Consider the following 25,401-nt stretch of genomic DNA (forward strand, 5'->3'; position numbering starts at 1 on the left):
AGATTCATCCTTACTGGTACCATATAACCCTTACTGGTACCATATAACCCTTACTGGTACCATAAGATTCATCCTTACTGGTACCATGTAACAACTACTGGTACAATATAACAACTACTGGTACCATAAGATTCATCCTTACTGGTACCATCTAACAACTACTGGTACAATATAACAACTACTGGTACCAGAAGATTCATCCTTACTGGTACCATATAACCCTTACTGGTACCATATAACAACTCCTGGTACCATATAACAACTACTGGTACCATAAGATGAACCCTTACTGGCACCATATAACCCTTAATGGTACCATATATCAACTACTGATACCATATAACAACTACTGGTACCATAACATTAACCCTTACTGGTACCATATAACCCTTACTGGTACCATATAACAACTCCTGGTACCATATAACAACTACTGGTACCATAAGATGAACCCTTACTGGCACCATATAACCCTTAATGGTACCATATATCAACTACTGATACCATATAACAACTACTGGTACCATAACATTAACCCTTACTGGTACCATATAACCCTTACTGGTACCATATAACAACTCCTGGTACCATATAACAACTACTGGTACCATAAGATGAACCCTTACTGGCACCATATAACACTTACTGGTACCATATAACAACTACTGGTACCATAAGATTAACCCTTACTGGTACCATATAACCCTTACTGGTACTATATTACCATTATTGGTACCATAAGATGAATCATTACTTGTACCATATAACCCTTACTGGTACCATATAATCCTTACTGGTACAATAAGACTAACCCTTACTGGTATCATATAACCTGTACTGGTACCAACAGACTGTGCCTAACCCTTACTGGTACCATATGAGGACTGTTGCCGTTAATATAGTAGTTATAGTATATATAATAGTATAATAGTAGAAAGGGTACCTCTAACAGTTAATATATAATAGTATAATAGTTAATATAGTAGTTATAGTACATATAATAGTATAATAGTTAATATAGTAATTATAGTGTATATAATAGTATAAAAGTTAATATAGTAGTTATAGTATATATATTATTATAATAGTTAATTTAGTAGTTATAGTATATATAATAGTATAATACTTAATATAGTAGTTATAGTATAATAGTATAACAGCTAATATAGCAGTAATAGTAATAGTATAGTATAATAGTATGGAGGTTACCTCTTCCGTCGGTACCTTTTTTGCGGGCGGTGTCGTCGGGCTCGGGGCTGCGGCTGACTGTCACCACCTTGATGAGCAGCCGGTCGCTGCCGACACGGATCATGTTGACCACCTGCCTGTGGCCAACCTTCACCACGCTCACCTGGTTCACCTGCACACACACACACACACACACACACACACACACACACACACACACACACACACACACACACACACACACACACACACACACACACACACACACACACACACACACACACACACACACACACACAGTCATCATATCATCATAACCTCATCTTTAAACAGCCTGAACACTTGATCCCCAGTGAGAGACTAAGAGACTCAGAGTGTCTCTTAGTCTCTCACCCACCCAGCTCTGCCCTGGTGGGCTGTTGTCTGCCCTGGTGGGCTGTTCTCTGCCCTGGTGGGCTGTTGTCTGGCCTGGTGGGCTGTTGTCTGCCTGGTTGGCCAGCTGTTCCTCTATAATTACAACCTGTGTCGGCGTGTCACCTCTATCTAAACCCAGAGTAGCAGTGGCTCCTGGTTCCTTGTCCAAACCCAGAGTAGCAGTGGCTCCTGGTTCCTTGTCTAAACCCAGAGTAGCAGTGGCTCCTGGTTCCTTGTCTAAACCCAGAGTAGCATTGGCCCTTGGTTCCTTGTCCAAACCCAGTGTAACAGTGGCTCCTGGTTCCGAGGCTAAACCTAGTGTAACAGGTGCTCCTGGTTCCGAGGCTAAACCCAGAGTAGCAGTGGCTTCTGGTTCCTTGTCCAAACCCAGAGTAGCAGTGGCTCCTGGTTCCTTGTCCAAACCCAGTGTAGCAGTGGCTCCTGGTTCATTGTGTAAACCCAGTGCAGCAGTGGCTCATGGTTCCTTGTAAATTAAACATATTGGCATAATTCTGTAATCGGCCTCCGTTCATTGGTTTCATATTTGTGAAGATGAGATGAACCGACTATTTCTAACATGCTGGTATTCCTTTAGACCAGGGGTCGGCAACCTTTTCTTTGTAAAGGGACATTTTTGGTAAGACATGGGGTGTGGATCGCTGTCTGGGGCCGCATATATATTTTTTGTAATAGGCTAGTTAGCTAATTTATCAACGATATAATAGCCTGCAAAGGCTATATTAAACTATTTGAGTTTTTGCAATGAATATATGCAATTACGATAAAACAACTGCAAGAAAATATATTTTAGTGGATGTTATATCTAACGTGACATGAGGGAGGAAAGCAGGAAAAATCAACTAACAGATTTTTAAGTTGAAATTGAGTAGTCCTAGATCTGCAGTTTCAGTCCATGTTCGTGCAAATTAAATTAATATCATTGCGTCATAGAAAATATCTGCCTAATCCTGTAAAATAACAACACTGGTAAACAGTTCAAACAATTGAATTTTGATTGTCTAGTTCAGTGCTAAGTAGTCTTGTTGCATTGATTCCCAGCAACACTTGCCCGCATGATCAAAGAACAATATTAGCTCAGCGTTTTCTCTCTGAAAAATTACAAATTGCTACAATGAGATAATACTTTTGTATTATTTTATGCATGTATGCTGGATACTTTATAAACTTTATTTTCTTATCGCATCTTTTATATTCCATGGGCTGCTGTAACAATTTCCCATGTATTGGATGAAATTAAGTTACATAAAACATGTATGGTAGACTTTTGGCCTACAACAATCAGGAAAATGAATCTCATAAATATTAATGAATGAATTAATATCTTTTTGCCAAAGGTCTGCAAGGGCAGTGCCAAAGGGGCGCGGGTTGTGACCCCTGCTTCAGACCATCGGCTTGAAGCTAACACAAGGGCAACCGTCTCCAGCAGAGAGCTGGACTGTGGGCTGTTTCTGGATCAAGTTTATATTTATCTCATCCTTAATCCCGCTTAGAGGCCCACACTCTAAAACACCAAACACCACCTCATCACCACGGCCCGTTAGAGACAAGGACAAACTGGATCATCAACAATGTTCTTACAATGGAGCAAAGCAAATGGGACACAAGCCAAATTAATAAAAGGAAATACATGATCAAGGCCAACCACGAAGGCGGTTACTGAGAGCATTTACATCACTAACAAGAAGCTGATCCATCAGCTGAGTCTCTAGACAGTGATTGGTCCCCTCTGGACTCTAGTGGACCAGAGGCTGATCCCTCAGTCTCTAGAGGGGTTGGTCCTCTGGACTCTAGTGGACCAGAGGCTGATCCCTCAGTCTCTAGACAGTGATTGGTCCCCTCTGGACTCTAGTGGACCAGAGGCTGATCCCTCAGTCTCTAGACAGGGGTTGGTCCTCTGGACTCTAGTGGACCAGAGGCTGATACCTCAGTCTCTAGACAGGGGTTGGTCCTCTGGACTCAAGTGGGCCAGAGGCTGATACCTCAGTCTCTAGACAGGGGTTGGTCCTCTGGGCTCTAGTGGACCAGAGGCTGATACCTCAGTCTCTAGAGGGGTTGGTCCTCTGGACTCTAGTGGACAGGGCTGGCCCTTTCCGTAGATACGCTGAGACTATACTGGGTTTATGGGTCCTGAACACTAGTGGAGTCGCTCCCCCCTCCTCCTCCTCTCCCCTGTTCCACCTCCTCTCCCCTCTCCTCCTCTCCCCCTCCTCCTCTCCCCTGCTCCTCCTCCTCTCCCCTCCTCCCCCCCTCTCCTCCTCTCCCCTCTCCTCCTCTCCCCTCTCCTCCCTCTCCTCCTCCTCTTCTCCTCCCTCTCCTCCTCCTCCTCCTCTCCTCCTCTCCTCCTCCTCCTCTCCCCCCTCCTCTCCTCCTCTCCCCTCTCCTCCTCCTCCTCCTCCTCCTCTCCCCTCTCCCTCCTCCCCCCTCCTCCTCTCCCCGGCTCCTCCTCCTCTCCCCTCTACTCCTCCTCTCCCCTGCTCCTCCTCCTCTCCCCTCTCCTCCTCCTCTCCCCTCCTCACCCCTGCTTCTCCTCCTCTCCCCTCTCCTCCTCCTCCTCTCTCTACCTCCCGCTGTGTGTGTGTGTGTGTGTGTGTGTTGGGGGGGGGGGTGTAAAGAGTGGAAGAAGAAAAGGGAAGTGAGTTGTAAGAAAGGCTCTTGCCCTTAAGAAATGGGGAATGAGGAAGATGTGTGCGTGCATGTGTGTGACTGAGTGAGTGTGTGTGTTGGTGGTAGAGGGAGATGTGTGCGTGCATGTGTGTGACTGAGTGAGTGTGTGTGTTGGTTTGTGAGAGAGAGAGTGAGAGACAGACAGAGAGAATCTTGCCTTTCTCTAGCCTTTATCTAACTAACACTGCTGCAATGTCGTGGCAGAAGCCATTTTGATAATTAGAGAGAAATGCCAGCAGCTGGTCTAGTTTGACCTGATGTTCTGCCCTGTAACACACACACACACACACACACACACACACACACACACACACACACACACACACACACACACACACACACACACACACACACACACACACACACACACACACACACACACACACACACACACACACACACACACACACAGTTCCTAGTATGGCCTTATATAATCCGTTCTGTCTTCCCACCCTATTGCATAACATTGCTGGAAGGATACCGACACACACTCACACATATACACACACATATACACACACACAAACACACACACACACACACACACACACACACACACACACACACACACACACACACACACACACACACACACACACACACACACACACACACACACACACACACACACACACACACTAAATATACATCACAAAACTTTACTTGAGTCTGGCCTTAATCTCTCATAGCTAATACACAGCTGACAATCTCAACTGACACTTAATAAAAAATATAAATGGAGAGAGAGTGTCTAGCGATCTACCCGCACTACCTTTGCGATTGACCGGTGGATCACATTCAACGTATTGGGCATCCCTCGGCTACAGGCTAGCTGCTTCTTACATATCTGATGTACTTAAGGTAGAAGCTAATGTCTAACGCAAATCTTATTGACGTCATACTATCTACACAAACAAGATGTCATATGAAAGAGACTCCAAGGAGTCCAACCGTACAAGCCTTATCATTTGGTAAGCTTATCTCGATTAACTTGATGTGAAAGAATAACGTCAATAACACTATTCCTGGTTACTACAAGTGATGACACACACACACACACACACACACACACACACACACACACACACACACACACACACACACACACACACACACACACACACACACACACACACACACACACACACACACACACACACACACATTTCAGATTATTCGGTTCAATTCATTTTACATTTCTGCATTTTTAACAATGCTTTGCGCTTTTCATTCAGCTGTCACTTTATTTGTTTCGAACCATTTACATTTTTTTAAATGGCGTGCATGTTTACATTGTTTACTCAATTTAGTATCGGACTTATATCGGTATCGGCAGATAGCTAAATCTGTGGTATCGGTATCGGTGATATCGGATATAATAAAAGTGATATCGGGACATCCCGATGTATCATATTATATTATCATATTATATTAGGATCTGAATTGTCGCGTTTTTGAAGAAAGTAGTCCAATCCTTGGTCATTTGTAACTCACTTTATTTGTTAAAGTATTTGAGTATGGTAACTATGAAGCAAAAGGGAGGGAATTGTATCTAACGTGTGTGAGAGGAAATATCGTAGAGCTACTTCGAGCCCCAGCCTTAGGGCCGGGGTCTCTCTGCGGGTCTGCCTATCAGCTCTGAACTCCAATCTCTCTGTCGCTCTTGATAGGTTAAAGTGGGCGTGGCCTATGTGAAGTGGGCGTGGCCGGTGTGACGTAATGGCTCCGCCCTCGTCACCTGTCTAAAGGTGCTGCCATCTGTGGCTGGAGTAGTTATTGTAGCTTATATGTTCGATCCTGCTTCCTAGTGACTATGTGAGGGTAACACAGCTCGTGTGTTCGATCCTGCTTCCTAGTGACTATGTGAGGGTAACACAGCTCGTGTGTTCGATCCTGCTTCCTAGTGGCTATGTGGGGGTAATACAGCTCGTGTGTTCGATCCTGCTTCCTAGTGACTATGTGAGGGTAATACAGCTCGTGTGTTCGATCCTGCTTCCTAGTGACTATGTGAGGGTAATACAGCTCGTGTGTTCGATCCTGCTTCCTAGTGGCTATGTGGGGGCAGCTTATGTGCTTAAAATACGTAACAGAATACACTAAACACAGCAGAGCAAGCTGGGTCAGTCCTATATCACAGTAGAGCCTTTACACAGAGGTCCTATATCAGAGTAGGGCCTTTACACAGAGGTCCTATATCGCAGTAGAGCCTTTACACAGAGGTCCTATATCAGAGTAGAGCCTTTACACAGAGGTCCTACATCAGAGTAGAGCCTTTACACAGAGGTCCTATATCAGAGTAGGGCCTCTACACAGAGGTCCTATATCGCAGTAGAGCCTTTACACAGAGGTCCTACATCAGAGTAGAGCCTTTACACAGAGGTCCTATATCAGAGTAGAGCCTTTACACAGAGGTCCTATATCACAGTAGAGCCTTTACACAGAGGTCCTATATATGAGAGTAGGGCCTTTACACAGAGGTCCTATATCGCAGTAGAGCCTTTACACAGAGGTCCTACATCAGAGTAGAGCCTTTACACAGAGGTCCTATATCAGAGTAGAGCCTTTACACAGAGGTCCTATATCAGAGTAGAGCCTTTACACAGAGGTCCTATATCAGAGTAGAGCCTTTACACAGAGGTCCTATATCAGAGTAGAGCCTTTACACAGAGGTCCTACATCAGAGTAGAGCCTTTACACAGAGGTCCTATATCAGAGTAGAGACTTTACACAGAGGTCCTATATCAGAGTAGAGCCTTTACACAGAGGTCCTATATCAGAGTAGAGCCTTTACAGAGGGCTGTCATCATAGTCACCACAGATGAATGGCTCTGCTACGTTTATGTTCCAGGGCACAGGGTCCATGGTGTTATCTTCACTGGTTTAGTCTACAACCCGTGAGCTGGTACATAAGAAGAGCATCATGAGTTCTAAGAACTCTGTTCATACTACAAAGACACCTCTGTGAAAATGGTCGCTTGCAGTGTCAATGGACCGATTTACCGAGGACAGGTTTAGGGGAGTCTCAGAGAGTCAATCCCTTTACCAAGGACTCGTTTACAGGAGACTTTACCAAGGACTCGTTTACAGGAGACTTTACCACGGACTCGTTTACAGGAGACTTTACCAAGGACTCGTTTACAGGAGACTTTACCGAGGACTCGTTTACAGGAGTCTTTACCAAGGACTCGTTTACAGGAGACTTTACCAAGGACTCGTTTACAGGAGTCTTTACCAAGGACTCGTTTAATAATAATAATAATACATTTAATTTAGAGGCGCCTTTCAAGACACCCAAGGTCACCTTACAGATCAGGAGTCTGTATGGAGTCTTTACCAAGGACTCGTTTACAGGAGTCTCAGAAGGCTTCAGAAGGGGGTCAGGAGATGTTATCTAATCAGTTGGACAGGGTAGAATTCGAACCTGTGAGTGTTAAATTGCAATTAATTTAGAGAATGTATCATTTAGTTAAGCTAATTGAAGAATTTGTATGTTTAAAAACATGCAAAATTACAACTACGGGCATTACAAATTGGAAAGGATACAATTTTTTTTACACCTGAAATGAATGTGGCAATGTGTTTAGATAACACTCCAGCTGGTTAGGTTGAGAAACGTGTGCATTGGCAATTTGGGTTTTCCTACCAATCATATAAGCAGTGACAATGACCATGACCTTTGCACCAAACTAAACAAGAGAACAGATACGGTATGAGTTCTTCAATGTCCAGCCCCACTCTGTTCATCACTCTATCAATCACCACATCTCTTGTTGCAATCTTTAACAAAAGTGCTTCTATTGGCTGCCGTTGGATTCCAATGCACACTGGGCATAGAGCCCAGTGTGTGTTCATTTCACACCCCTGTGCACAACAACACAGCAGCTGATTGGATGGCACACACCTGTGCACGCAGCAAACAGTGTACTACTATCAATGCAACACACACAAACACAAACACACACACAGCTTCGAGGCCATCTGTCTGGGCTCTGCCAGGAGGGACCAATGAACATGTTCTCCTTCATTGTCTTGAAGTTGCATGATTTGAAGTCTCTCTCTCACGTAGCATGATGTCTTGTTTACCTTGATATCATCAGCCCTGGGAATCCCCTTCTATGAACATTCCAGCGTGGCCGTGTTAGATATACAGTATGCATCACTGTATCTCACTGTAGATATACAGTATGCATCAATGTATCTCACTGTAGATATACAGTATATATATCACTGTATCTCACTGTAGATATACAGTATGTATCAATGTATCTCACTGTAGGTATACAGTATATATAACACTGTATCTCACTGTAGATATACAGTATATATAACACTGTATCTCACTGTAGATATACAGTATGCATCAATGTATCTCACTGTAGATATACAGTATATATAACACTGTATCTCACTGTAGATATACAGTATATATAACACTATCTAAATTTAGATATACAGTAGCTCACTGTAGTTATACACTATATACATCACTGTATCTCACTGTATATATACAGACACCCAGGATCTGGTTGGTACATCAAATCTCATTCGAATGTGTGTTCGTCCGAGCCATAGACGTTATGGCTCACTGTCCGAGGCATGTTCTGAATCTGCATGGACGGACTTGATTCATTGTACAGCATTCAAGGTTAGGGTTTTTAAAACAGGTTCCTTGTTGACGATTGACGTAAATTTTCAAAATGTGGCAGTTTTCCAACTCTAAACGGTCTTGTATAACGGCTGGAGTAGAAGGAAAAAAGTCGCTATTCATTTTTATCGGGTAGGACATTGGTAACATAGATCCCGGCCGTCCTTAATAAACCAGCAGCATGTCACAGATGCCCTAAGAGCCCTGCAGTCATTGGCCATTCTGCTCATCCGTAAACAAATTGGCCACCCTGTCAAGCAAAACTAGGTCAAGGGCAGTGATGTCTCCATCTCCCCGATGCCACGGCGACCCCGCGGGCTGAGGGCTGATGCTATCCAAGTGGACAAAGGGGAGAATGGCACGCTTAGCCTGTTCTGCTTCCGTGTGGCATGTTGGAAAGAACAAATGCCAATTTAGTTTATTTCCGCGGTTCCATACTAAATTAACCTAAATGAATAATACACCAACGACCAAACCCAACCACAAACACAGCAGAACACCCATGAAGACAGACAGACATACACCTGAGGTCCAGGGACACAGATGTATTTGCATGCATGCAGCAGACTCACACTCACACACACACACACACACACACACACACACACACACACACACACACACACACACACACACACACACACACACACAAACAGAACCCTCTCCGGGTCTTGGTTATATAAGCAGCTCTGTCAGTTTCTATCTACTGATACAGATGCATATCCAAAAGCACACACTCATGCAATCACAAACACATTCACCACCACTGTGGAACAATATGATGGGAGTCGAGGCTCAGGAAAGGTGAGAGAGAGAGAGAGAGAGAGAGAGAGAGAGAGAGAAAGAGAGAGAGAGAGAGAGAGAGAGAGAGAGAGAGAGAGAGAGAGAGAGAGAGAGAGAGAGAAAGAGAGAAAGAGAGAGAGAGAGAGAGAGAGAGAGAGAGAGAGAGAGAGAGAGAGAGAGAGAGAGAGAGAGAGAGAGAGAGAGAGAGAGAGAGAGAGAGAGAGAGAGAGAGAGACCTTTTCTTAGGAGAACCCTGGACCATGCCTTAAAATCCCACTAAACTTGCATCAAAAACATCGATATCATCGACAGAACACTCAGGGCCAATGTGCTGTGTTATCAGAGCCGATGGGCATCCTGTCCGAGTCAACAGGCTGTATTGATATGAGCCGACACTGGAGCACGGAGCTTATTGATGCTGAGGCCGACAAGCAGCCACTTAAACACATTAAGGCGAATGATTGGAGTGCTTAAGTACAGGGAGCATGTGGACCGCGTGCCGAGAGAGCCAATGAAAGATTGATGCCAAGTCCTAAATCATGCATGCAAATGGGTTATGTTCTGCTGGTGTACAAGAGGGAGGGAAGAGACACACTTACAGTCTCTACGTGCACATATAGTGCACGTTGGTGGACTGGGCGCCTCTAGAGGCACAGAGGAACCTTCAACAGGACACTGGTAGCATGAGGGGGGGGGACCTATGAGAACCCAATGAGCTCCAGCCTGCCCTTTGTGCGTATGTGTGGATGCAGTTACGCCTTCATTGTGAACTGATCACAATCAGAAGGTGGTTTTAATGAGGCGACATGCGAAGAGGCCAACGGGCAGAGATCACTAATCCCCTTCACTGTTTCAGTCTGAGCCCCTTGTCTATGGCAGGACATTAACTAAACAAAGACACACATGCCCAGACAGCGTAACACAACACACAGACACAGACACACACTTGTGAATGACTACAGAATGCAGCACTGTAATGCTGTTGTTTGGGAAAGAGTTCAACCTTGAAGACACAAGTCCAAGATGTTACACCAGAGAAAATGAGAAACATCCTGACAAAGAAAACACAGAAATTACTGTTTCTTTAAGATGTGTGTTTAAGTGAACACCTATGGCATCAGTGGATGTCAAGGTTTTAGATTCTTGTGCATTCTCGAGTGTGGGCTGCCTAGCTAGATTTAGCAGGCTTACTAGCTAGAGGCTTTGCAGCTGTGGACGCATGAAGCAGTATGTCTATGAAGCAGCTTAATATTGCTGCAATCTTACAATTTAAGCCATGGGGGGAAAAAGCCTGTTATCAAACAGATAACGACAGACAAATACATGGGCACACACAATGGACAACGAGAGAGAGAAAGAGAGAGAAAGAGAGAGTGAGAGAGAGAGAGAGAGAGACAGAGAGAGAGAGAGAGAGAGAGAGAGAGAGAGAGAGACAGAGAGAGACAGAGAGAGAGAGAGAGAGAGAGAGAGAGAGAGAGAGAGAGAGAGAGAGAGAGAGAGAGAGAGAGAGAGAGAGCAAGCAGCAGAGACTGATACAGTTTGGTCCTTTCATTTAATGCTCCATTTAGCAGAGCACACAGTGGCCTCCACTCAGAGTCATTACGGAGTCATAAAGAGATGGAGAAACGCCAAACAGACAAACAGACCAAACAAAGTTTCTGAAAATACACCCAATGCACTTTAAGTTCACTCTGGGCTACAAAGAAGGGGCTCATGTTACAATGACAGTTCTTCAGAGCACATTGCTGGGACAATTTCAACATCCGAAAAAACAACAACCTTTGATACATAAACATAACCATACCTTAAACTATTAATTAATTTCTCTCTTTTGACAAACACATAGAAGTGACCATTGAAGAGGCAATAATTATATTGCACAATACCAAAGACAGCTTATTCTCAAATCCACAGAGGCTTGCAATCAGTGAAACCCACCAATGAGATTAAACTCCTAGATTACCGACGCTCCCAGTGGTCAGGAGGGTCAAAGGTCAAAGCCTCAAATCCCGTGGACAGATGTAGCTGTGTTTCGCTCCCCCACAATCTGTTCATAGAAGCAGAAAACAGGCTCCTTCTCTCCAGACGGACTCAGTGAATGACTTCACCAGGGAGCATTTGACAGAGGAGTGAATCACCGAGTACATGATCACCACAACATACGGTGGACCACAGGTGAACGCAGACATATCAACGTAAGGCGGGTAGACCATAGCAACTTAGCCCCTTTTCCACCGACAGTACTCGCTCAACTCACTACGACTTAACGTGGCACGACTTGGTATGGTTCCAGGCACGTCGTGTTTCCATCTAGAAAGTACCTCTTCAACATGGGACGCATGGGAGAAACTGGGACACATAAACGACCACGCGACACATAAACAGACAGGGTTACCCACAGGAGCGTCTCCGACTCTGTCACAGTCCACGGCGAGTTCTTGTCAATGATCCTGCCGTGTTCAATAATCAATCACTATTGTAGAATAAACGCTGATGCTAGTATTTTAAGATGCCGGGTGTCGGGTGTCAGGCTCGGACGTCGCTCATCATTATTCGTTGAGTGGCTTCACTCTGGCCAATCAGTGGCCAGCAGCTTGTTTACATCACACAAAAGTATCAGATCAGCTCTCTTGGAACATCGACGGAAGTGAGACTAAAAAAGTCATTTTTTCAATCGAAATGCAAAAAAAGGTGGGGCGAACCCTAGCAACATAGTGGGGGAGATGGCAGACCCTAGCAACATAGTGGGGGAGATGACAGACCATAGATACATAGTGGGGGAGATGGCAGGACATAGATACATAGAGAGATAGCAGGACATAGATACATAGTGGGGGAGATGACAGACCATAGATACATGATGGGGGAGATGACAGACCATAGATACATAATGGGGGAGATGGCAGACCATAGATACATAATGGGGGAGATGGCAGACCATAGATACATAGTGGGGGAGATAGCAGGACATAGATACATAGTGGGGGAGATGACAGACCATAGATACATAGTGGGGGAGATGACAGACCATAGATACATAGTGGGGGAGATGACAGACCATAGATACATAATGGGGGAGATGACAGACCATAGATACATAGTGGGGGAGATGACAGACCATAGATACATAGTGGGGGAGATGACAGACCATAGATACATAGTGGGGGAGATGACAGACCATAGATACATAATGGGGGAGATGGCAGACCATAGATACATAGTGGGGGAGATGACAGACCATAGATACATAGTGGGGGAGATAGCAGGACATAGATACATAGTGGGGGAGATAGCAGGACATAGATACATAGTGGGGGAGATGGAAGGACATAGATACATAGTGGGGGAGATAGCAGGACATAGATACATAGTGGGGGAGATGGAAGGACATAGATACATAGTGGGGGAGATGGAAGGAAATAGATACATAGTGGGGGAGATAGCAGGACATAGATACATAGTGGGGGAGATAGCAGGACATAGATACATAGTGGGGGAGATGGAAGGACATAGATACATAGTGGGGGAGATGACAGACCATAGATACATAGTGGGGGAGATGGAAGGACATAGATACATAGTGGGGGAGGTGAGACAACCGTTCCAGAAAGATATCGAGCTATACGACAACAAAAGCAAAATTGTTTTGAAATTCTGAATGACAGCGGCCATGAAGAGCCGATCATCCTCCTGTTTACAACTAGAACTACAACTAGGACTTCAACTAGGACTACAACTAGGACTAGGACTAGGACTAGGACTAGGACTAGAACAAGGACTACAACTAGGACTACAACTACAACTAGGACTACAACTAGGACTACAACTAGGACTACAACTAGGACTAGAACTACAACTAGGACTACAACTAGGACTACAACTAGGACTAGAACTACAACTAGGACTACAACTAGGACTACAACTAGGACTAGAACTACAACTAGGACTACAACTAGGACTACAACTAGGACTAAAATTACAACTAGGACTACAACTAGGCCTACAACTAGGATTAGAACTACAACTAGGACTACAACAAGGACTACAACTAGGACTACAACTAGGACTAGGACTACAACTAGTACTAAAACTAGGACTAGAACTACAACTAGGACTACAACTAGGCCTACAACTAGGACTACAACTAGGACTAGGACTACAACTAGGACTACAACTAGGGGTAGGACTACAACTAGGACTACAACTAGGACTAGAACTACAACTAGGACTACAACTAGGACTACAACTAGGACTAGAACTACAACTAGGACTACAACAAGGACTACAACTAGGACTACAACTAGGACTAGGACTACAACTAGTACTAAAACTAGGACTAGAACTACAACTAGGACTACAACTAGGCCTACAACTAGGACTACAACTAGGACTAGAACTACAACTAGGACTACAACTAGGACTAGAACTACAACTAGGACTAAAGGCTCGATTCCACCGGAGGCGTACGCGCCGCGGGACGGCTGCGCCGCGGTCACCGCTGCTGATCGCTTCCGCTCTAATCAATGAGACCATTTCCACCGGGCACGCCGCGGAACGTTTCAGCAGCGTCCCAGGAGCGGCGTGCCGCGCCGCGGAGCTATCTTTCCGTCGCACTTCTATTTTTACCGCGAGCCCCTGCTAAACCGCGTCAATTTCAACAGAGCAGGTCGAGCCGGGCAGGAAGTGAAAAGTAAAAGCCATAGAGCATCCAGTCATTTTTCAACATAAAACACAATACTCAGCTCATGTAACTTCACAACAACATTATTACGTCATGACCGGTGGCACAAGGTCAGCAGTCAATCAATCAAAGGGTCTCAGAGGGTCGGCAACATGGACGACGAGAGACTCATTGTCGAAGTTCAGCAACATGAAGTCATTTATGTACCAAATACGCTGCCGTTACGCGCCCGGTAGGAATGGACGCAGGGCAGAGGACGCAGCCGTTCCGCGTACGCGTCCGGTGGAATCCCGGTGTTACATATCTGCCAATCAGCAACAACAACCAAACCAACGAACCGATAGGCTACACCAAACAACAACACGACAATAACACAACAGTAACACAACAGTAACACGGCCGCTAAGCGAGGAGGTCACCTCCCCGTCGATGGAGATCCAGGAAGTGTTTTTAGGTACTGAATGTACGGCAGTGGCTTCAATGGAGAGTAGTGATTGGCCGGTCGGCCAGAGGGGCGGTCCTACCTCGATGAGGAAGTCTCCCGTGCGGAGCCCCGCCTGCCAGGCCACGCCCCCCTCATCCACCGACTCGAGGTACTGCAGCGCCGGGAAGGCGGGAGTGGGGGTGAACTCCTCGATGGGCGTGTCCGCTGGGGGGGGGGGGGAGACGGGGGGGACGGGGGGGGGAAACGGGGGGTCAGGTTTAAACCGGTATAAAGATGACGACATGTGTGTAACGCACGTGTCCTAGGTCCACGTGTGTGTGTGTGTGTAACATGTGTGTGTGTCTGTTTGTAACATGTGTGTGTGTGTAACACGCAAGTGTGTGTGTGTGTGTGTAACAGTATCTGCGTGTGTGTGCAACACGCGTGTCCTACGTCCACGTGTGTATGTCTGTCTCTATGTGTGTGTGTGTATTTGTGAAACGTGTGTGCGTAACCAGGCTGTCGTCATCATACCTCCACTGTCCGCATGTGTTGCTTTGCATGTTTCTGTAGGTCGTTGTTCCCTACTGCCTGTGTTCACTACAGCCTGTGTTCACTACAGCCTGTGTTCACTACAGCCTGTGTTCACTACAGCCTGTGTTCACTACAGCCTGTGTTCACTACAGCCTGTGTTCACTACTGCCTGTGTTCACTACTGCCTGTGTTCATTACAGCCTGTGTTCACTACAGCCTGTGTTCACTAGTGTCTGTGTTCACTACAGCCTGTGTTCACTACAGCCTGTGTTCACTACAGTCTGTGTTCACTACAGCCTGTGTTCACTACTGCCTGTGTTCACTAGTGTCTGTGTTCATTACAGCCTGTGTTCACTACAGCCTGTGTTCACTACAGCCTGTGTTCACTACTGCCTGTGTTCACTACAGCCTGTGTTCACTACAGCCTGTGTTCACTACAGCCTGTGTTCACTACTGCCTGTGTTCACTACAGCCTGTGTTCACTACAGCCTGTGTTCACTACAGTCTGTGTTCACTACAGCCTGTGTTCACTACTGCCTGTGTTCATTACAGCCTGTGTTCACTACAGTCTGTGTTCACTACAGCCTGTGTTCACTACAGTCTGTGTTCACTACAGCCTGTGTTCACTACTGCCTGTGTTCACTACAGCCTGTGTTCACTAGTGTCTGTGTTCACTAGTGTCTGTGTTCACTACAGCCTGTGTTCACTACTGCCTGTGTTCACTAGTGTCTGTGTTCACTACAGCCTGTGTTCACTACTGCCTGTGTTCACTAGTGTCTGTGTTCACTACAGCCTGTGTTCACTACTGCCTGTGTTCACTAGTCTGTGTTCACTAGTGTCTGTGTTCACTACAGCCTTTGTTCACTACAGCCTGTGTTCACTAGTGTCTGTGTTCACTACAGCCTGTGTTCACTAGTGTCTTTGTTCACTAGTGTCTGTGTTCACTACAGCCTGTGTTCACTACTGCCTGTGTTCACTAGTGTCTGTGTTCACTACAGCCTGTGTTCACTACTGCCTGTGTTCACTAGTGTCTGTGTTCACTAGTGTCAGTGTTCACTACAGCCTTTGTTCACTACAGCCTGTGTTCACTAGTGTCTGTGTTCACTACAGCCTGTGTTCACTAGTGTCTGTGTTCACTAGTGCCTGTGTTCACTAGTGTCTGTGTTCACTAATGTCTGTGTTCACTAGTGTCTGTGTTCATTACTGCCTGTGTTCACTAGTGTGTGTGTTCACTAGTGTCTGTGTTTACTAGTGTGTCTGTGTGTGTGTGTGTAAGTGTGTGTGTGTGTAATATCAGGTATTATTATTCAATTAGATTCAGCTGCCTTGTGAGCAAAAGTACATCAACAATGAAATTCACTTTTAGCTAAATGGTATTTTGGTGGAAAATGTTGAACTGTTTCTATTGGTAGAAACTGTTCCAATCCTGTTGGTGGAATTGGTTCCAAATGCTGGCAACTGTCCCGATTGGTGGAAACGGTTCCACTGTTCCTATTGGTATAAACTGTTCCTCTTGAATGTGGATGAAGGTAATCAAAGATGATTGATGAAATGTGGTGCAAACAAACCAATAAAAAGAACGACAACACACAGCAAAAGTCGTATACCTGAAGCAGGAGGGCTGAATCAGTCCTCTGAGTCTTAGACAACAGACTAACTAAACAAAGATAAATGGCTGCAATGGATTCAAAACAGTTTTCTCAAATTCCAGTTGTTGCAATATTGCCATGCATGTACTTCCATTGCCTGAAACATCCAGCTCCTCTCCTCTTCTGTTTACTCTCCCTCTCCTCCTCTCTCTCCTGATTCTTCTCTCCCCTCCTCTTCCCCCTCCTCTGTGTCTCTCAGTCTCTCCCTCTCCTTCCCTCTCCCCCCTCCTCTCCCCCTTCCCTCCTCTGTGTCTCTCAGTCTCTCCCTCTCCTCCTCCCCTCCTCTCCCCCATCCCTCCTCTGTGTCCCCTCCTCTCTCTCCCCTGCTCTTCCCCCTGCTCTTCCCCCTCCTCCTCCCCTCCCCTCCTCTCCCCCATCCCTCCTCTGTGTCTCCTCCTCTCCCTCTCCTCTCTCCCCCCTCCTCTTCCCCATCCCTCCTCAGTGTCTCTCAGTCTCTCCCTCCCCTCCTCTCTCTCCCTCTCCTCCTCTCTCTCCCTCCCCTCCTCTCTCCCTCTCCTCTCTGTCTCCTCCTCTCCCTCTCCTCCTCTCTCTCCCCCTCTCCTCTTCCCCATCCCTCCTCTGTGTCTCTCAGTCTCTCCCTCTCCTCCTCTCTCTCCCCCCCTCTTCCCCATCCCTCCTCTGTGTCTCTCCCTCTCCTCCTCTCTCTCCCCCCTCCTCTTCCCCATCCCTCCTCTGTGTCTCTCAGTCTCTCCCTCTTCTCCTCCTCTCTCTCCCCCCCTCTTCCCCATCCCTTCTCTGTGTCTCCTCCTCTCCCTCTCCTCTCTCCCCCCTCCTCTCCCCCATCCCTCCTCTGTGTCTCTCAGTCTCTCCCTCTCCTCCTCCTCTCTCTCCCCTGCTCTTCCCCCTCCTCCTCCCCTCCCCTCCTCTTCCCCATCCCTCCTCTGTGTCTCTCCCTCTCCTCCTCCTCTCTCTCCCCTCCTCTTCACCATCCTCTATGTCTCTCACTCTGCCTCTGAACATCAGTGTACACTGACACCTCCTATAACTCACCTCCTCACTGACTCCACAGTGTGAGGTCAAGACTGGACCTACACAACTCAGATGATGATGTGTGTGTGTGTGTGTGTGTGTGTGTGTGTGTGTGTGTGTGTGTGTGTGTGTGTGTGTGTGTGTGTGTGTGTGTGTGTGTGTGTGTGTGTGTGTGTGTGTGTGTGTGTGTAACCGACAGAATGAGATGGAGAATGGTGGAAGGACAGAGCGACAGAGTGTCAGAGAAGAGAAGAGAAGAGAGAGAGATCAGGAGGCAAAGAGCAACAGTGAATTGTGTTGCAGTGTCTGTCTGTCTGTCCCTCTGTCAGTGTATATCTGATGTCTAAAAGACTCCCATTGGACTACAGAGACAGTATAACCATCCTCCAGTCCTCCACATGCTCAGAGATCCAGTTGATTATAAGACCTGCTTGAATCGCCATAGAAACCGAAAAGTTGGTCTGCCGTCTATTTATAGAGCCGGACGGTCAATTACACTCTGGTATGACTACACACTGGTAGGACTACACACTGGTAGGACTACACGCTGGTAGGACTACACACTGGTAGGACTACACACTGGTAGGACAATATTACGAAGCTTTCTCATCAGGTAGAACAGTCAGCTGGGCGTGATGATAATCATTACATTTAAATGAGTCGGATATAGGAGGAGGATAAAGGAGCAGGCTTACCTTTGGCCCCCCGCAGCACGAAGCCGAAGCCCTCGTTCTCCTTCTTCTGGAGCTCCACCGTCTTCTCGTCCACCACGCAGTCGCTGTGGAGGAGACGCCGCGCAGAGCGACCGTTAGCGCAGCCCATGAGCCGCAGCATGGCCCCGGAGGCCCCCCTCCCGGAGTGGAGGTTCATGCTGCTACCGGTCCGGTAACCCGTCCGGCCGGCCAGGGCAGGGCCACCCCACCCCTCCTCTCACCGGACCGGGGGTTCTCTCCGGGCGGCCAATCCTATCAGACGGCAGGACGGTCGCCTCCTCCGCCTCTCGGCAACAACATCTTCCGGAAAAAACGAATAAAACCACCGAGACACCGAGTCTCCCCGAAGAGAACCGAACCGCCGACACACCGAATCTCCCCGAAGAGAAGCCGTCAGGGCGGCGTTACCCCCGGGGACCGAGCCACCGACACACCGAGTATCCCCGAAGAGAAGCCGTCAGGGCGGCGTTACCCCCGGGGGTCGAGCCGCCGCCGCGGCTCCATCCAGGACGGAGGGAGGATGACGTCCAAGTGAAGCAACATGAAGGCTGCTGATCCCGGCCAATCACTATCGATGACTATCGATAACTATCGATGACTGCTGATCTAATGACGACCGATCAGCGGGACGGACAGAGGATCGCTCCGGGGAACAGGGGGAGGAGAGGCGGGCTGACTGCTCTGCAATGAGCCGTCAGAGGCGAACACAACCCGAGCACCGCGGTGCAGAGTGTGTGTGTGTGTGTGTGTGTGTGTGTGTGTGTGTGTGTGTGTGTGTGTGTGTGTGTGAGAGAAAGAGAGAGAGAGAGAGAGAGAGAGAGAGAGAGAGAGAGAGAGAGAGAGAGAGAGAGAGAGAGAGAGAGAGAGAGAGAGAGAGAGAGAGAGAGAGAGAGAGAGAGAGAGAGAGAGAGAGAGAGAGAGAGAGATGGGGGCGTATTGAGCAGTGGATATAGACGTGCTTTAAACGGGTATGTGTCAGGGCAGAGCGGTGATTGATAAACATTGGTTGAGTTGGTTAGTGTGTGAGTGTGCCTGTGAGTGTGTAAGTGCGTGTGCGTGTTTGTGTTTGTGTGTGTTGGCTCCTCGATGTGCTCCTGAGTTCCAGCGGAGCATCATCCAATTTCATCTCTTTCGGGTTAGGGTTAGGTTTCTGATAGTTTCTAAACTACAGATTTCTCTTCTTGATTTGATTGATTGATTTCTTGATATTAATGTGCATTGAGGTGACGTTGGACGCTATGAACACCTGGGAGCCAATGGCCATGGAATAAAGGCTTTAGCTTTCTGTTACAACCACCACCCACTAACACCTACCACATGACCTACTTACAATTATCACATGATCTAATAACACCTATCACATGACCTACTTACACTTATCACATGACCTACTAACATCTATCACATGACCTACTAACACCTATCACATGACCTACTAACACCAATCGCATGACCTACTAATACCTATTGCATGACCTACTAACACCTATCACATGATCTAATAAAACCTATCACATGACCTACTTACACTTATCACATGACCTACTAATACCTATTGCATGACCTACTAACACCTATCACATGACCTACTAACACCTATCACATGACCTACTAACACCTATCACATGACCTACTAACACCTATCACATGACCTACCAGCACTTATCACATGACCTACTAACACCTATCACATGACCTACTAACACCTATCACATGACCTACTAACACCTATCACATGACCTGCTAACACCTATCACATGACCTACTAACACCTATCACATGACCTACTAACACCTATCATATTATCGACTAACAACGATCTACTAACACCTATAATGAGATCCACTAACACCTACGAACTAATAACACCAACCTACTAACACCTACCATATGATCTACTAACACCTATAATGAGATCCACTAACACCTACAAATTAATAACACCAACCTACTAACACCTACCATATGACCTACTAACACCTATCACACAATCAACTAACACCTATAATCTACTAACACCCATACGATCTACTAACACTGATCTGCTGCCTCTGCCTCTGCTGGACTACTATGTATCCCCACATCACGACTCACTTCAATGGGTGCCCGGTCATTCAGCTGTTCAGCACCCAGGCTCTGGAACTCCCTCCCCCCACACATAAAACAGTCAGACACCATTACAACCTTCAAGTCACAACTCAAAACTCACCTGTTCAAACTCGCACACAACGTCTAACTGATCACTGTTTTGATTGTTTTTTTTGTTTTGTTTTGTCTTGTTTTTGTTTTATTTATTTCTTATTGCTTATGTTTATTTATTTATTTATTTTTTCCACAATGTCTTGTTTTTTAAAAAAATGTATGATGACTATATGCTCTGTAAGGTGACCTTTGGTGTTTTGAAAGGCGCCTCTAAATTAAATGTATTATTATTATTATTATTATCTACTAACACCTATCACATGATCTACTAACACCTATCATAACATCCACTAACACCTACAAATTACTAACACCTACCATATGATCTACTAACACCTATCACACAATCAACTAACACCTATAATCTATTAACACCCATACGATCTACTAACACTGATCTACTAACACCTATCACATGATCTACTAACACCTACAAACTACTAACACCGACCTACTAACACCTTCCATACGATCTACTAACACCTATTACACGATCTTCTAACACCTGTGATCTACTGACACTTATCACACGATCTACAAACACCACTAACACCAATCATACTATCTACTAGCACCCATCGTACGATTTACTAGCACCTATGATCTGCTAGCACCTACGATCTACTAGCACCTACGATCTACTAGCACCTACGATCTACTAGCACCTATGATCTACTAACACCTATGATCTACTAACACCTACGATCTACTCACACCCATCATACGATCTACTAACACCTATGATCTACTAACACCTATGATCTACTAGCACCTATGATCTACTAACACCTACGATCTACTAACACCTATGATCTACTAACACCTACGATCTACTAACACCTACGATCTACTAACACCTATGATCTACTAACACCTATGATCTACTAACACCTATGATCTACTAACACCTATGATCTACTAACACCTATGATCTACTAACACCTATGATCTACTCACACCCATCGTACGATTTACTGTGCGACTATAACACACATCCTGGATTATGTGTATTGAAAGGCTGTTGTTAACCTCTACTAGACTGATGCCTCTAATGTGACATCCCCCATCTCACACAAACACGCCCACACACACACACACACACACACACACACACACACACACACACACACACACACACACACACACACACACACACACACACACACACACACACACACACACACACACACACACACACACACACACACTTGTGTCCGCGCAGTGCACTAGATTATGACTCATGGAGTCCCTTTTAAAACAACTCCTTACCTTGTCTCTCATCTCATATGAAGATATATGAGGATATATGAGGACATATGAGGATATATACAATACAATACAACTTTATCAATCCCACTAGGGGCAATTAGTAATATGAATATATACATACATATATATAATATATATATGAAGATATATGAACCAGGTGACTGTATATATGAATATATATGAGGATATGAGGATATATGAGGATATATGAAGATATATGAAGATATATGAACCAGGTGACTGTATATATGACGATATATGAAGATAGATGAGGATATTTCAAGATATATGAAGATATATGAGGATATATGAGGATATATGAGGATATATGACGATATATGAAGATATATGAGGATATTTGAAGATATATGAAGATATATGAGGATATATTAAGATATATGAGGATATATTAAGATATATGAGGATATCTGAGGATATATGAAGATATATGAGGATATATGAAGATATATGAGGATATATGAAGATATATGAAGATATATGAGGATATATGAAGATATATGAGGATATATGAGGATATCTGAGGATATCTGAGGATATATGAAGATATATGAGGATATATGAATATATATGAGGATATATGAGGATATATGAAGATATATGAGGATATATGAGGATATATGAAGATATATGAGGATATATGAAGATATATGAGGATATATGAGGATATATGAGGATATATGAAGATATATGAGGATATATGAAGATATATGAGGATATATGAGGATATATGAGGATATATGAAGATATATGAGGATATATGAAGATATATGAAGATATCTGAGGATATATGAAGATATATGAGGATATATGAAGATATATGAGGATATATGAGGATATATGAGGATATATGAGGATATATGAGGATATATGAGGATATATGAAGATATATGAAGATATATGAAGATATATGAGGATATCTGAGGATATATGAGGATATATGAGGATATATGAGGATATATGAGGATATATGAGGATATATGAGGATATATGAGGATATATGAAGATATATGAGGATATATGAAGATATATGAGGATATATGAAGATATATGAGGATATATGAGGATATATGAAGATATATGAGGATATATGAGGATATATGAAGATATATGAGGATATATGAAGATATATGAGGATATATGAGGATATATGAGGATATATGAAGATATATGAGGATATATGAAGATATATGAGGATATATGAAGATATATGAGGATATATGAAGATATATGAAGATATATGAGGATATATGAAGATATATGAGGATATATGAGGATATATGAGGATATATGAAGATATATGAGGATATATGAAGATATATGAGGATATATGAGGATATATGAGGATATATGAAGATATATGAGGATATATGAAGATATATGAGGATATATGAAGATATATGAGGATATATGAAGATATATGAAGATATATGAAGATATCTGAGGATATATGAAGATATATGAGGATATATGAAGATATATGAGGATATATGAGGATATATGAGGATATATGAGGATATATGAGGATATATGAGGATATATGAAGATATATGAGGATATATGAGGATATATGAGGATATATGAGGATATATGAAGATATATGAAGATATATGAGGATATATGAGGATATATGAGGATATATGAAGATATATGAAGATATATGAAGATATATGAGGATATATGAAGATATATGAGGATATTTGAGGATATATGAAGATAAATTAACCAGGTGACTGTATGCATGTAGATATATGAAGATACATGACAATACATGAAGATATGTGAAGATATATGAAGCAGTGTTCTGTGTGCAAAGTAGAGCCTCCGCGCGGTTGAGGACAGCGGTGTACCAGTGTTCTGTTCTCTGAGGTTCTGTTCTGAGGATCTATTCTGAGGTTCTGTTCTGAGGATCTATTCTGAGGTTCTGTTCTCCAAGGTTCTGTTCTGAGGATCTGTTCTCTGAGGTTCTGTTCAGAGGTTCTGTTCTGAGGTTCTGTTCTGAGGTTATTTTCTGAGGTTCTGTTCTGAGGTTCTGTTCTGAGGTTCTGTTCTATGAGGTTCTGTTCTCTGAGGTTCTGTTCTGAGGTTCTGTTCTCTGAGGTTCTGTTCTCTGAGGTTCTGTTCTGAGGTTCTGTTCTGAGGTTCTGTTCTCAGAGTTTCTGTTGGTAGGTTCTGTTCTGAGGTTCTGTTCTGAGGTTCTGTTCTCTGAGGTTCTGTTCTGAGGTTCTTTTCTGAGGTTATTTTCTGAGGTTCTGTTCTGAGGTTCTGTTCTCTGAGGTTCTGTTCTGAGGTTCTGTTCTCTGAGGTTCTGTTCTGTTCTAACCCTAACCCTGTTCTGAGGTTCTGTTCTCAGAGTTTCTGTTCTGAGGATCTATTCTGAGGTTCTGTTCTTAGGTTCTATTCTGAGGTTCTGTTCTGAGGTTCTGTTCTGAGGTTATTTTCTGAGGTTCTGTTCTGAGGTTCTGTTCTCCGAGGTTCTTTTCTGAGGCTCTGCTCTGAGGTTCTGTTCTGAGGTTCTGTCCTCTGAGGTTCTGTTCTGAGGTTCTGTTCTCTGAGGTTCTGTTCTGAGGTTCTGTTCTCTGAGGTTCTGTTGGTAGGTTCTGTTCTGAGGTTCTGTTCTGAGGTTCTGTTCTCTGAGGTTCTGTTCTGAGGTTCTTTTCTGAGGTTATTTTCTGAGGTTCTGTTCTGAGGTTCTGTTCTCTGAGGTTCTGTTCTGAGGTTCTGTTCTTTGAGGTTCTGTTGGTAGGTTCTGTTCTGAGGTTCTGTTCTGAGGTTCTGTTCTCTGAGGTTCTGTTCTGAGGTTCTTTTCTGAGGTTATTTTCTGAGGTTCTGTTCTGAGGTTCTGTTCTCTGAGGTTCTGTTCTGAGGTTCTGTTCTCTGAGGTTCTGTTGGTAGGTTCTGTTCTGAGGTTCTGTTCTGAGGTTCTGTTCTCTGAGGTTCTGTTCTGAGGTTCTTTTCTGAGGTTATTTTCTGAGGTTCTGTTCTGAGGTTCTGTTCTCTGAGGTTCTGTTCTGAGGTTCTGTTCTCTGAGGTTCTGTTTGTAGGTTCTGTTCTGAGGTTCTGTTTTGAGCTTCTGTTCTGAGGTTCTGTTCTCTGAGGTTCTGTTCTGAGGTTCTGTTCTGAGGTTCTGTTCTGAGGTTCTGTTCTGAGGTTATTTTCTGAGGTTCTGTTCTGAGGTTCTGTTCTCTGAGGTTCTGTTCTGAGGT

General features: G+C 44.6%; 1 protein-coding gene across 1 annotated transcript in view; it reads right to left on the reverse strand.

Annotated features, from left to right (window-relative positions):
* Nucleotides 1–25,401, reverse strand: part of LOC130403562 (SH3 and multiple ankyrin repeat domains protein 2-like) — a 66,832-nt gene that overhangs the window by 18,268 nt on the left and 23,163 nt on the right. The window contains exons 7-9 of the mRNA XM_056607976.1: nucleotides 18,689–18,771; nucleotides 14,921–15,045; nucleotides 1,225–1,360 (exon numbers count right to left, since the gene is read on the reverse strand). Coding sequence (XP_056463951.1) covers nucleotides 1,225–1,360; nucleotides 14,921–15,045; nucleotides 18,689–18,771 — 344 coding nt within the window. The remainder of the gene's footprint in view (nucleotides 1–1,224; nucleotides 1,361–14,920; nucleotides 15,046–18,688; nucleotides 18,772–25,401) is intronic.

Source organism: Gadus chalcogrammus, chromosome 14 (genome assembly GCF_026213295.1).
Source record: "Gadus chalcogrammus isolate NIFS_2021 chromosome 14, NIFS_Gcha_1.0, whole genome shotgun sequence".
NCBI lineage: Eukaryota > Metazoa > Chordata > Actinopteri > Gadiformes > Gadidae > Gadus > Gadus chalcogrammus.